This window comes from Sparus aurata, chromosome 4, assembly GCF_900880675.1.
Source record: "Sparus aurata chromosome 4, fSpaAur1.1, whole genome shotgun sequence".
In the NCBI taxonomy this organism is placed as follows: Eukaryota; Metazoa; Chordata; class Actinopteri; order Spariformes; family Sparidae; genus Sparus; species Sparus aurata.
In genome coordinates, this window is record NC_044190.1 from 22,765,785 (window position 1) to 22,780,397 (window position 14,613).

Below are 14,613 nucleotides of genomic sequence, written 5' to 3' on the forward strand. Positions count from 1 at the left end.
AATTTTTGTTGCGACAGACTTTTCCTCCAGAACGTTTTTTTTTCTCCGTCCATGTGATCAGCAGCAAACTTCAGTCGAGCTTTAAGGCGTCGATAATGGGCTCTTTCAGATCATTGCTGTGCTCCTTAGACTTTCCCATTGTGGTGTTTGTGGCGGAGTCTAGTGGGTGAATCAAACACGCCCTACTGAAAAAGGGTCCCAGAAAAGTCACCAGCTGTTGTCAATCATAATCACCCTGAAGAAGGTAAGTTGTTAATTGTTGTATGAATGAATTTGTTCTATGTATATTTCTGAGACTAGATTTCATCACATTGTCAGAAGACTTGTAGTAAATTCATTATTGAACTATTTTTGAATTAAATTATGGAAAAATAATTAATGGAGGATGAGAGGTGAAACACCTTCATGAAACTGTAACAAGTCCAGCTGGCTATGATACAGCACCAGAAGAACATGTACACATTCTGCACAGGTGTATATAAAGTTTTGACCATGACACTATGAACACTGTTGCCATATTGTAATACAAAACTACGACTATATCAAATTACTCTGACATTGATACAATCATTGTATGAGTATAGGATACAATTCACATTTGTCTATCCAGTGAGCTTAAACAGGACTAAACTCATAAACCAGCTTTGCAGGGTCCTGCTGTAAACTTCATACTGCAGCACTGTTACAGCTTTCATCTTTACAGATTTTATTAGAAATGCTGGCAGGTAGGGTGTGGCATTTACCAGGCCAGTGTTTTCCAGGTAAACCAAACCAAAGTGTGCCAAATTATGTCATTTGTGTTTAGCTCTTTGTGATTTAGAATGTCTATGTTTGTGTAAATACTAAATGTGTGCCCAAAACTACAGCAGTCTGGAGTTTTGTTTGGATGAGCGTCTGGTTTTCAGAATTGTTCTCATAGTTCCAGTTTGTGTGTGTGCAATGGAGAAAAACTGATCTTCCTCTGAAAATTAAAATCACAAAAGAATTTGGTCTTTTAAAAGGACTATGGCCTCAATTTTGTAGCCTTGATTTTACTGTTATTACATTATCTGTTATTTTAGTTAAAGATGGGGAAATATTTTCACTGCACTCCTAAAAAAGATCCAATTTGTAAGAAAATTTATTTTTGAGTTTCATTCCAACTTGTCAAATACTGACGCTTTGGGACTGTCGGTCAGGTCGGCCGACAAACAAAAGCGCCAGTATTTGACAAGTTGGAATGAAACTCAAAAATGAACTTTCGTACAAATTGGACCTTTAAGTCATGAATCTCAGTGTAATAACTGTAAAATGACATGATACTTTTCCTCTTTTCTCCCCATACCTGTCCCTCATCTCCAACATCCTCCCAAACAGTTAAGAGAAATAAAAACAAAGGGCATGCAAGAGGTTTTTAACTTTAAAACTTTGTTTCAGAAATTCAATGTAACTGTATATACACTTTACAATAGCATGTAGCCTGGCGGCTAACAAAGATGTCTTAAAACATTTTAAATACATCTTCAGCACAAATAGCAATTCTTGCAAGTAAAATGGCTTAACGGATATTGAAAAAAAAAATCATTAACACGATTGCTCTTTTCTGCAGAAAAAGTGCCATGATTAAAATTTAATTCAGGACTTTCCCACAAAGCAAGCGGTATTCTCTACATGCTAAGTTTAACAGTTCAGTAACATTGCGCTAAACTAAACATACAGATATTTGTAAGAAAAAAAAAAACACTCCATCTGAAGTAAAGTTAAATCTTCATTAATACATTTAAAAAGTAGATATGACATGCCTTTTGAAATCAAAAATACAAAAGATTTTCCTTACTTTAAGGATTTTTTAAACATGAAGCTGCATGTATTGTACAACACTCAGTGTACAATAAACTGGTAATGCACATAAAAATGAGCTGGATGAAAAGTATCAAATGCCTCCCACCGATCCTTCAGAAAACGAGCCACGACTGATCATCATACATAATCACACAGCCCTCCAAGGAGACGAGCACGCCTGGGCTACATCACACTCTAAAAGGTGAGGCTTGCATACGAATAGCTGGCAGTAAGGATGGTGAGAGGTCATTGGGAAGGGGGGGGTAGGGAGGGGGCTACCATGGTGGGACCTCAAGACACGTTTCCTCTTCCATGCACATTGTTCTTGCCTCCTCTTAAACATGTGAACGACAGACGGGAGCTGCCATCCCTACTCATTGATTTTGATCGAGAACACAACAAGGAATTCGGAAAGACTTGAGACGTCACCCCATGTACAATTTTACATTCATAGTCTGGACATGTGTACTCATAACATTATGTCTGAGCAAACACTATTGTGCCCTGTAACAATTTTACTTGAATACAAACTAATTTCCAAACTTCTGGAGAGCTCCCGACTTCTGGTGAACAAAAGGCAAAGACGGGCAGACCCTGAACAGAACCTGCGTTAAAGTGAGCAGCGGGGATTGTTTTGGGCAGGGCACAGCAGGATTCACCTGGCAAATTTATTCATGAGAGGGGGAACACAACTCAAAGAAATCACAGTACACAAAACATACGGCACACTTAAAGAAATAAGGGAGGGGTGGGTGTCTCCAGGTTTCAGTATCTGCAGAGCATTGAGGTCTGATTGTCTCTTTCCATTAGCATTTTTTAGGGGGGGCGGGAGCAGGGAGGGGAGTGGGCGTGGACTTGTGGGGAGAGGAATCATATGGCACTGTACAGGCAACCCAGACAAATCCAAACACATTTGCTTTAACATCTTCACCATAAAATGCACTTTTGATTTAAAACCGAACCGAGTTCAACGACGCATGCCAAATTATCACAGAGATTCAAGTCAACTCTTGAGGAGTTGGGGTGATGACAGAAGACAGCAGTGTATGGCTGATTTTGATCTTTCTGTCTTGTAAATGATGCCGACACAACATCCACATTTCTGCCGACCATTTGTCTCAAATCAAGCCGAAATAACAGAGGAGTTAAATGTCAGTTTGGCTTGAGTGTCCGGGCAGATACACATTCATATAGTTACCATTCTTTAACACAATGCTTTAAACATATAAAGAAAATATAAAGTAAAAAGTATGAAACAGGAAGAGGAGCAGTCAGCTGAGCTGTGACTGTTAAAACAGTATGTTGCTGGTGCCAGATATGGCTGGTACAGGGTCTGGCCATACATTTCTACCACGGGCAGACTTCATGACACACTGGCAGAGATGTGCTACATTAGTCATAATGCTACTGACATAGCCATCAAATTACACAACTAAAAGAAACAGAGCTCTGATTTAGCCAGAATACTTGATTAGGAGTAAAAGACAATACTGATTAGAGACAAATGACAAATCAATACTATTATCAAAGAAAGGCTAACGTTGACACGTGTCACTTTGAAAATGAATGCCCTCAAACCTTTACAATATGTCAGATTTACAAGTAAGAAGATTCTTAATCCTAACATTTAATTAAGGAGCCATGTTGTGTCCACAGTGAAGCCAACACACCGGTTTAAACCTCTATTTGTTAGAACAAACTATACTTAAAGTCCTGGATTAATTCCATTTCATGACTATGCAGTGGACTGTCATCATTAATATGCACCCATGTTCTCATAATAGGAAAAAGGCTTACAATAAAACTTACATGACCCCTTTTAAAATATCATATCTTACAAACAGAAGTAAAACATTTTGAAACGCTGTATTTTTTTCCTTTTTTTTTAAACAATGAAACACCAGTTTTACCAGAAAAAAAACTGCAACCAACAATAGAAACTTGACTAGGCTACGGAGGAATGCATATGATTTCAAAGGCTACAGATTGTAGGTTTGCCAAACACCAAATCAGTGAGTGTGTGTCTGTGGCTAGGAGTAAACATACACACATGCACAGATTGATTTACAGGCCAGTCATTCCTGCTGAAAATGGTCTGTAGCCACAGAGTGTCGTTATTCATCAGTGTCAACAGTGTGAGCACCAGGGGGATGGTTGGGTTCAGGGACTCGGCGGGGGGCGGGCGGCGGCGGCGGCGGGGGGGGGGGGGGGGGCGGGGGGGGAGAGTTCCTCTTTACCAGGTGGCGTTTGTATATCCACTAAACCAGCACCAAGACTTCAGAATTTAGTGTGGAGACGATATCCGGCTCCACAGCTGGAGAGTCAGTCAAAAAGAGGAGTTTACCTGGGCTTGTTCATAGTGTGTGTGATTTCATCTTTATATAGTAGATATTTAGAAAATTTTGCCCAGATATTTAAAAACATTTTTCTTTTGAAGTTTTCTTTTTTTAAAAAGCAACGGTGGACTTAAAAACAAAAATAAAACAAAAAGAACGAGAAAAAAAGGCTAAAACTTTAACAGTAATGGCAATGTTGTAGTTTGTAATCCAAAGAGGGGCTTTTTACAGGCATGTTGTTTTCAGTCTTTTCCTGTTGTCCCGTTCTGAGAGACGGAGTCCAGTTCAATCTGGGGGCAACAGGTCGTGAAGTCGGAACCTCTCCCGAACGTGCGGCCGCACATCCTCGTTCTGATGAGTTCAGTAGGCAGGAGAAACCAAGGCAGGAGGAGATTGAAAGGATAAATTAGATTTACTGAACAAGTCAAATATTATGGCTATACAAAATATAATATATGGTGTTGTAAAAGATCCTCTAATAGCAGGTAAAGACATCTTACCATCTCAACCAACTTCTCCAGGAAGGGCACCAGCTTCAGCAGCTCATTGTCATTCTTGTCCATGAACCAGCTCTCTATGGGAATCCCATTGGACAACTGTTGGGATAATTAACAGTTACCACATATTCTTTTTAACAAAACCAGAAGTAATAATAAACCAGGGTTTCCCACAGCATGAGACAGTGTAATTGCTGGAAATAACAAGCGCATCCACTAGTGTCAGACTAGTTTCCCAGAAATTATCATCACCTCAATGAAATCTGGTAGAAACGTAGATGAGCTGCAGCTGACAGTGCATATCTGAGAGAGAGGTTTGTTTAAAGGCTCCTCTGGTAAACAAATTGATATGAAGATGAGATGTGCCAGTATCTGCCTAATTCAGGCCAACAGGATACAATGAAGCCACACGCTGCAGTCAGGAAAGAAGAACGTAGACTGTTCTGCATTGATATTATGGCTGTGACCTACAATTATTTTCACAATTAATCAAATCAGTCAATTTCTGGCAACTTCAAACTGCTTCTTTTATCCAACCTACAGTCTAAAACCCAACGACTCATTTAAAATCTGAAATTACAACAAAGAGATGGAAATCCTCACATCTAAAAGGGTGAAACATCAAATTATCATAATAGTTGGTGACTTATGTCCTTTCAATCAATTAACTGCCTAATTGTTGTGGCTCCATTTGAGTCAGTCAGAATCAAGTTGTGATGTGTGAGAACATTGTGTGAGACAGTTTGAAGTTTGTCGTTACCAGATGTATTTTTATAGAAGCATGCCGTTTGCATCAATGACTGAGCAGACAGAAAGTTATTCAAAATGAAAGACACCTTTGCTACATTTTTGATTTTCTGAAATATCTTTTTTGGGGGGGACGAAACTGATGCTTGCTGATAACCAGCTGCAGAAAACATGAAGCTGATTGTTTAGCGATTGGTATTCACCTGATATGCAAAGGCTTGTGGTGAATTGTCGATGATGATGGTCTTTGACAGATCTCTGCCCAAGATGTTGAGGTCTTTGATGTAGTTTCCCTGGACACAGACACAATGCTCGCGAAACAACCTGTGTCTAAAGTTACAGTAAGGGAATGAGAGGACAGGGATGAGAGAGAGAAAAATCAATCAGTGACAAGGTCAGAGCAATCAATAATTCAGAAAAACCACAACACTGACACCTCAACAGCAGCACACGCCAACACTAACGCTACATACAGCTTTCTGACCCCCTTTTATTCAGCTTCTGAGTTTGTTGCGTAATTATAACACAAAACACAACATACCTCACTAGCTGCTTTTTAGGATCCAAGATGTTGAGCAGTTTGTCTGCATACACCTTTTTAGAAGCTGTAAATAGGATGATCTGGGAAAGAGATAAAATAAGGTTAACTTTCAAATCTGATGCAATGAAGATCAACTTTTGGAGTAGGCAGGATTATATTCACCTCATAGATTTGAGACATACGTTCCAGAAACTCTCTGAAGAACGGTCTCAGGCGCACATACACCTGCACATGACAACACACCACTGATGAGTAAATAGTCACCATTAATATTGACACCTTAATCACACACACTAAACAACATCATAACAGTTTATTTTGTCAACTGAACTGAACATTTCTTCAACTGTTTGACATGTACATGTTTCCTGTACAAATAGGACTTTGTCCCCCTCTAGTGGCATCATGGAATAAACAAAGGAAAACATTCCTGACTCAGAACTTACCTGGTAAATGACATCTTGAAAGAGGACAGGGAAGGTAAGTGCTGCATCCTCCAGCTCATTTAAACTGCAGTGAACCAAAGTTTCATCCTGGTGATCCAAACAGAGAAAATACTGAGAAACTGTGTGACATCTTTCAAAACTTTGAGAGTTTAAATAATCGTACAAATTAAGGAAGGAAAAAAAAATGTGTTATTATGTATTCAGACTGACCAGGTCCAGGACCAGAGAGAACTCAGGCGTGCTGCGTGTCTTCAGTGGCAGGGCTGGCTTACGTGTGAGCTGCTCTTCTGTCAGTGGAGGGACGTGCTTGATGAAGAAATACCTACAAATCAAAAAACACCACACCAACTTTAAGTCAATTGAAAACATCAATACTGACACATTTATTGTGTAGAGGCTATCTTAAGTCTTCATTATCTTTATCTCAACTTTCTTGTCATTATAACCACATATGAGATATGAGACGGCTCTTGTGCAAGTGTTGGCTTGGCAATATCAACAACAATCATAAAACAACTGTGTTGCTCTGCTGTCTGCTTGTTCATTCACGCTACAGAAGATTTCACAATAAATCTCCACTTCCTGTCCGTCTAAGGGTAGGCTATGGAAGCCGCACAGGGTCAGAATATACAGGAAATCACAAAAATTACTGTACTTCAAGATCGTAAATGGTGCTTTCAGGATTGTTAACCTGCAGTATAATGTCACCTAAGGACCAGCTTGCATTTACTCCGTAATAAGTGCAATGACTAACCAATCAGGACATCCTGATTTGAAAAATAAGTACATTAGCAGTTGTGCAGCCACAGGAGACAAAAATGAGGATGATTAATCAGCTATTATATAAGAGTGTCAAAAACCCATTTTACTTGACTACTGTATTTTTCGGACTCAATATTTGTTCAAATTTCCTGTACTAAGAAACACAGAGATGAAGATCAAAGATCAAAAATGTGTGAAAGTAAAACATGTATTTTTATTTCCCCCCAGATGATCACCAGTAGCATACTGGTTTCCGGCAACAACTATTCACGCGACATGTCACGTGATTTTTCCGCCTGCTGATTGTAGTATTGTTTGTAATATGAAGCTCCCCTTTCAACGTGGACGTCAATGTTGCTTTTCGCTAACGACAAAACAATGAATTATCCGTGCATTCATAAGGAACTAAGCTTGAGGAGTGTCCCACCATTACTCTCCTTCCTGATGGTCGCAGTCGTGGATCGACACTTTTTGCCTGCCATGACCGCCGCGCCGGAGATGCAGCAGCTAATGTGAGTAGTTCGAAAACCTTCTTTTTCGTAAACTCTGTGTACACAAACAATGTTCTCAATGCTCGTGTTCATGAATAGAGACCTTAGTGATGCTACGAGCAAAATTTTATGTTGTGTCGAGCCTTCTTAGTGTTCTAAAAATAGCGATTTTGATGCCATCGTATTCGTGCCCCTAGCACTCCCGTTCAAAATTAAAGCGCCTGAAAACGAAAATGTGGTAAATCTTAAAAGTGCCTCTTTCGTCATAATTATGCATTTACCCAAAGGTTTGACTCATATTCAATCACAAATAAAGCCTTGGTTGGATTTTGGTGAAAGTTCCACTTTAAATAACTGCAGTCATTGACAAATGTATTGTTATATTTCTTTAAAACTGAAGGAAGGCATTCTCTGTGGTGATGATGGCTCTGTTGCATTGTTATTGGTTGAGATGTCAGATTACTGGTCCGGATATCATTGACCTTCACTTAAAATCTGACCTATATCAACAGTCTGGTCTTGTTGTAAATTCACTTCAAATGGGGTCTGGCTATAAGACTAAGCATTTTATGATCGTCGTGTTTTACTCACGGGTCAAACACTTCCCAGTCTTCCTCATAGGATGCCTCTGGTGGTACTGTGGTGGGGGGAGCGTCCACATACGTCATCTCTGGACTGGAGCCTGGAGCTTGGACCACAACAAGAACAAGGTGAGAAAACAGAATTAGCAATAGAAGCATAGCCAGCAACTGTCACCTACGCAAGACACTTGATGTTTCCCAACCACATGTTCCCAGCCGCGCCATCTACCTGTGAGGGGTGGCAGATCAGGATCAGCCTCAAGCCCTCCTTCCACTACTGCGGGTGACACCTCAGGGATGTGCGGAGGTCGCAGAGGTGGCAGCTGTGATACACTAGAGTAGAAGTTAGTGGTGGCACACACTTCCTGTGTGGATGTGGCTGTGCTGGTGGGTGTCTCTACAGGCTGCTCCATTTCCAGCTGCTTGACTATCTCCTCAGCCTCCAACGCCTGATCTGGAGAGTCTGAACCAGAAGAGGCTGAAAAACAAATGCAAAGAGAAGTCATTAGAGTTCTGCATCATCCTGTAATAACTGACACAAAAGAAATTACTGCTATGATAGAAGTGCACAACATACAGCAGAACATCAGATTATCAGTGAGAACGTGTGAAAAGGAAATGCAATGCTGACTTTTTTTTTTTTTTTTACAGCAGATTACACTATTAAACACTTTATTCATAACAACACAGATTCCATATTTTGTTTGAGCACAGATAAACTATAGGTTTGAACCTGGTCTCCGTTTAAGGTGCTACCCATGAATCATGGGTACAGGCTTCCTCCAGGTCTGTTTACCATTTTTAGCTGGTGAGAAGAAGTTGAAAACAGGGGAGAAGATGGTCCCAAGAAGGGTGGTTCTGGGCGGGCTGGTGGGCACATCGACGGCCGTCGTCTCCTCCAGGCTGCCATTGGGCTTCTCCTTACTCCTATCATGATTGGTTGCTTCTGCAGAGGTCAAGTAACAAGTTTAGTTGCCAGAGAAATAATTAAGGCTAACTTTTTTTTTGTTTCACTGAGTGCCACTCACGTCCATTGAGGGAGCCTCTCCTGCCAACCCTGCTGATAGTCTTGCGAGGGGTGTTGGTGTTCGGGGTGGTGGAGGTGATCAGGTTGTTGTCCACATCACAGTGGAGGCGTGTCTTTTTGGCTGGGCTCTCCTGCGGCACCTTAAGGAGACAAGACATCAGGCAAAGGATTCTTAAACAATAAAAACAACAGTAAATTTAAACAAAAAATACAAATTGAGGACTAAATTCACACATAACCTATATCTACAGATAGCCAATTGGAACATGGTAAGGCTACAACTAATGATTGCTTTCAATGTTGATTATTTTCTTAATAATTTTGTCAGTCGTTCAGTCTATAAAATGGTAAAAAAAAAAAAAAAGGCGATGAGCCCAAGATGTCATAGTTAAAGGTCTTGTTTTGACCATAAACGAAAAATATTTGGTTTACTTCCATAAAGGAGTAAAAGACACATGAAAATATTTGAATTTAAGAAGATGGAATCAGAGAATTCCAAACTCAAACCAATTAATCGCTGCAGCTCTAGGAAACAGTATGAAATGATGCAGAACAGACCAGCTGACAAAAAGTTTACTCAAGCATCAGCAAGTGCAAAAAAAGATAGCAACCACATTCTATCACTCGATTCTTGCAAGATCACGGTCATATACTGTAACGAGCACATGAGATACCAACAATCAAAAAGGCAGAAATCTCTAAAATGTTTTTTATTTTTCTCCATTTGTTAAGGAGTTTAACTAAAGCTACAGACAAGCATGGGGAAAGAAACTAAAGGTCTAAAGCTCTAAGTCTTGAATTGGGACTTAAGGAGTAAGATCAAATGACTGCATTATCTAAACATCAAAAAGCTTGTGTCTTTGCAGAGGAAAACCTTCTTTTAGCAGAGTTGACTTTTCCACTTGTTACTATGTCCTGTCCCAGCACACCGACTCTGTGAGCCAGTAGCTAAAATTAGAGCCGAGTCCGAGTTCTCAGACAAGCTGCTGCATTCCAGCAGACATTTCTTGGGAAACATGACACTCTGCACCAAGAAACACTGTATTTAAACTCTGCAACCTGGAAAGCGCAGGGCTAAAAACTGTTTTAAAACAGAGAGGTGCAAAACAGTTGAGGTGAGGCTGTTAAAGCAAACACACATAGAGGAGGAAAACAACCTCGGCTACAATACATCCGTGCTCCCAGAAGGGGCACCACGCTCATATTTGCGTTGAACTGAATTAAAAAGCAGAGTCATCTGATGTGATCATACGAGTTGGTTACCTTGACAGCATTTCCTCTGATGAACTTCTTGATGGTCGAGAACAAGCCTCGCCCTCCACTGGTAGGAGTGTCCTCTTCTACTTCTGAATGCCGCCGCTTGGTACGGGATGGGCGGCTTGCCAGACTGGGGTTCGGCTGCTGAGACGCTTTACGCATTCTCAGCCTCATTGTTTGAGCAGTCACATGTAAGGCTGTTTCAGAAAAATCAGGCATGGGGAAAGATGAGAGAAACAGAAAGAATCAGTATGACTGTACAGTCCAGGAAACACAATGGCCAATATTTTAACTGTTACGGTGGGTGAACAGGTTGCTCTTACAGTCAACCGTTCTAACTTTTATAATGGATACGTCTGTGGGTTGAGTCTATCTGTAGTGGGGTAATACTGGTGCATTTTCTGCCAACATCTGGATGCATTCAAGATCCCATTTCACTTACATCACAGTGGATCACGGCAGCCACAGCTGGCTTTACTTCTAGTCATACAGTAAAGGAAAAGAAACATTGCTAAGGATCTTACTATACACACACTCACTCTCACGTTCTCCCTATCATTAGCTATGTGCACATGAGATCAAGGTTATTTAGTCAAGACAACAAACTACAGTGACTGAAAAAAGGTAGACACGACCAAGATATTAAAATGTGACCAATTTGAACTAAAACATATCTGAAGGAAATAATTGCCATTTCTCTAAAATTGAGGGATTTCATTGTTTGCCATTGTATACGCACGGGGGGAAACTTAAAAACTATTCACAGTGAACATGAATTGTCAGTCAAGCATGCCAGCCCCTTGCGCTTACGTAACAGCAGCTGGCTGAAAATGTGTCTGGACATATCCACAACCTGTCAGGAACCCTGAACGCACAATAGCACCCTCTCAATACATACTGTACATCTCAAATGCTGTACATGCCCTTCACTACATCTGTTGTACATTTGCATAGGGTGAACCCTTGAACACACCGGAGGTTTACATGCTGTTGCTCAATCATGCTCACACAGACACACCAAGAGGCGTCTGAGGAGTGTCAGACTACATGGTACTACAACAGGCAGGCAGGAGAATGTGGGACAAGCCTCAAAGTTGTGACTGCTCAGGGTATCAAATAAACTAGCAGATCTAAGACAGCGAATTTGCATGAATTTCAGCATACTAGTTTGAGACAGATACACTTCCTGATGTTATTATAATGTCGAACATAGCACTCCTTTGAGGCCGCTTTTAAAGTGTCAGCCATACTCGAAACAGCTATTGGGAAAGGGTTTGCAAAATGCATTTAGAATTATAATCTACTTTCTCCAAATTCACAATTTTCTGAGATCATTTTAGAAAATGCAAAGAGTGCATGTGTACTCTTGAGATTTAAAGAAGCTGATTAAGTGCACTGCTAATCTTTGATCAAACTGAAAACATTGTAAAGTGAAAACCCTTGTTTTAGTTTTACTGATGAACCATCAGTGCTTCTGTGGAAAGCAAATGCTCAGGTAGATCATTTCAAAAGACAAGTAGCAGAACACAGGACTTTTACTTCTTAACATACAATGAAAACAATTAGCCTACACAGTGGATGTGGTCTTCACAGTGCTGACAGTGTGCTTAATAAATCAAATAATTGTGCCTGTATGAATTAACTGCCAAGATTATATTAGTTTTACAGCTCAGGGTTGTACCAAACACTAAGTCAGTATGGCTGATGTTCCCCCTGTTACCACTGGTTGTCTCTGCTGATGCAATGTGTGTGTATATTTGGTAAACAGCCTCATAAGGTATAACAATTCCCCCCTCTTTGTAACAGAAGAGCCCACCATGTTTTCATAATTCAACCTGAATTATCATGTGAAAATCTGACAGATACTGAAAAGTGGCATCCTTCCTGAACCTCCATTATGAGCTTCACTCTGTAATGTGATTAACTTCAATCGATAATTTATTTGTAGAGTGGCGTTGTTCCAATAAATACTTCTTTATTATCATTATTATTTTTTCCCTAGTGCTACTTATAGTCTTAACTTTCTTCCCACGCCTGCTGATATGCAATGCATATGTTACTACAACACGTCACTGTTTTCCTGTTGCTGCTAAATAGAAATCTAAATGAAGTGTCTGTTATATTTAGCCACTGTATGATCAAACTTCGCCATGGCTCGCATGGCAACAACACCATAGCTCCGAAACATCCTCCTTTCCAGGCAATCGCCCACTAACCAAGGATCCTGCACACAGCTAGGTACGAGCAACTGAGCGGGAAATAAGAACATGCATGCCACTGAGACTGTATGAGCGAGCGAGCTAGCAGACGCTAGGCATGGAAACAGCGAAGAAGCCAGCGAGGCCCCTCGACAGCCTGTCGGCTCTAAAATTTACTCCGAGGCTAACGTTAGCCGACTGGCACAAGAAGTGGCTTAAGCATATACTATATATAAATATATACACACAAAACAATAATAAAAAAAAAAATTAAGGTACAGGACATAACAAGCCTGGATGTATTGTTCGTGCCAAAACTCGCGTTTGCAGAAGTTGCACTACATAATCACGACCAACAAGCTTCCCTGCTAAACGAGCAGCTAGCCAGATTAAGCTAACGCTAACATAACGAACTACAGGAGGTCGTGTGCTAGGCGTTAGGGGTTATGAATGTGTGCAACATTGCTTTGTTCAAGTAAAAGTTATTTTAACACTGTCATGCTGTACACATAGTGAAAGCTACATTGCTAATACTCAGCCAGTTATTATGTTAGTTTGTAAACGTCCACGTTAGCATTTTAACACGACAAGCCCAAGCAGGCTAACGTACCGCTAGCAAACCAGTGCGGCATCGTAAGTTGAGCAAAATAACAATAAAATGATGAACTTCGGTACGGAACATTATTTATCTACGTGCCGTGAAGATTTCTGAGTGGTATGGCTCGACTGTCTCCTCAAAACTGGCCAACGTTGCACTGTTAATATTTGCGTTGTTTGTGAGTGAAACTCGTCAGACATCGTTAATCACAACAGCCATCTATCGGTACATGGTAAACGACATCCAAATTATCTGTTGATCCGGTCAACGAATGTAACAATGGAGATAGTGGGATTGCATTCATCAGCTGTGGTTAGGTTATACAAACACATCTGGCTCCATGCCTATTGTGTAGTTATTCAATGGCAAATCTGAGTTGGCTAGCTAATGTAAACCTAGCAAAGTTCTGTTGTGGAATGCCAATGGGAAGACATTAGCCTCAGTGCAAGCTAGCACATAGCGGTTAGCTACCTGACGGCAGTTAGCTGGGTGTTCATTGTTTAAACAAGATACAAACAACTGCACACGGGATGTTTAAGCTAGTGTGGATTTGTTGAATGGTCGAATTACAATGAGGAGAATGAAGCCAAAATTAGCTAAGGCGTCGAGTCAACCGGGAATTGGCCGGGTGCCCCGTAGGCCGTGTTTTAGCCCCCCCAGCTATTTAACTTAGCTTAGCACCGCTAGCTTAGCGTTAAGCCTACCTAGCCTTCTTGAAAAACTGCTTCGGGCTAACATATGTGCACAGGCAAGGGAAGGGAAATATTTATCCCGCCGTTAGCCAACGTTACATAAACCGCAAGCCAAATTGAACAAATTCACGGACGAGGTTTTGTTAACGTTATCGACTTACTTTACGGTGATCCGCAGTATCTGGAGATAACGACTCAAGACCGATGAACCATCACAACGGAGGCAGTGGTTGTTTTCTTTTTCCTTGATCTGGTCCGACTTTTTCTGTGTACATCTACTCAAGGTCCGTCTCCGAAATGACACATCGTTGTGTTACCAGGCGCCATTTCCCGCCTCTGCTCAGTCTCTCCGAGGCAGATACCCGTATGGGACACAGACACACCCCCTTACCTCTCAACAACAGCAGCCAGTCCGCAGCCAGCAGGACTGACACTCGCCCTTCTCCTCTCACAGCCCGCCTCTGTGGCAACTCTTTCACAAACACTGAATATTTAAAACATCAACAATCGATCGGACATTTAGGATTTTCCTTGCAGTACACACTCAACAGATGTTTTATCATCATCTAAAAGAAAAAAAAAAGCACAGGGAAGAACAACTCTGAAGTAAAGGCATTCA

The 14,613-nt window shown here is 40.8% G+C and overlaps 1 protein-coding gene across 1 annotated transcript; it reads right to left on the reverse strand.

Moving 5' to 3' along the window:
- Positions 1 to 1,388: 1,388 nt before the first annotated feature.
- On the reverse strand, positions 1,389 to 14,384 carry ctdspl2b (CTD (carboxy-terminal domain, RNA polymerase II, polypeptide A) small phosphatase like 2b). The gene is made up of 13 exons (XM_030413840.1): positions 14,156 to 14,384; positions 10,513 to 10,703; positions 9,251 to 9,389; positions 9,019 to 9,168; positions 8,452 to 8,700; positions 8,233 to 8,329; positions 6,599 to 6,710; positions 6,389 to 6,475; positions 6,105 to 6,167; positions 5,943 to 6,022; positions 5,605 to 5,731; positions 4,658 to 4,753; positions 1,389 to 4,508 (listed from the first exon to the last, which is right to left on the reverse strand). The coding sequence occupies exons 2-13, from the start codon at positions 10,678 to 10,680 to the stop codon at positions 4,443 to 4,445; spliced, it is 1,434 nt and encodes a 477-aa protein (XP_030269700.1). The 5' UTR covers positions 10,681 to 10,703; positions 14,156 to 14,384; the 3' UTR covers positions 1,389 to 4,442.
- Positions 14,385 to 14,613: the final 229 nt, after the last annotated feature.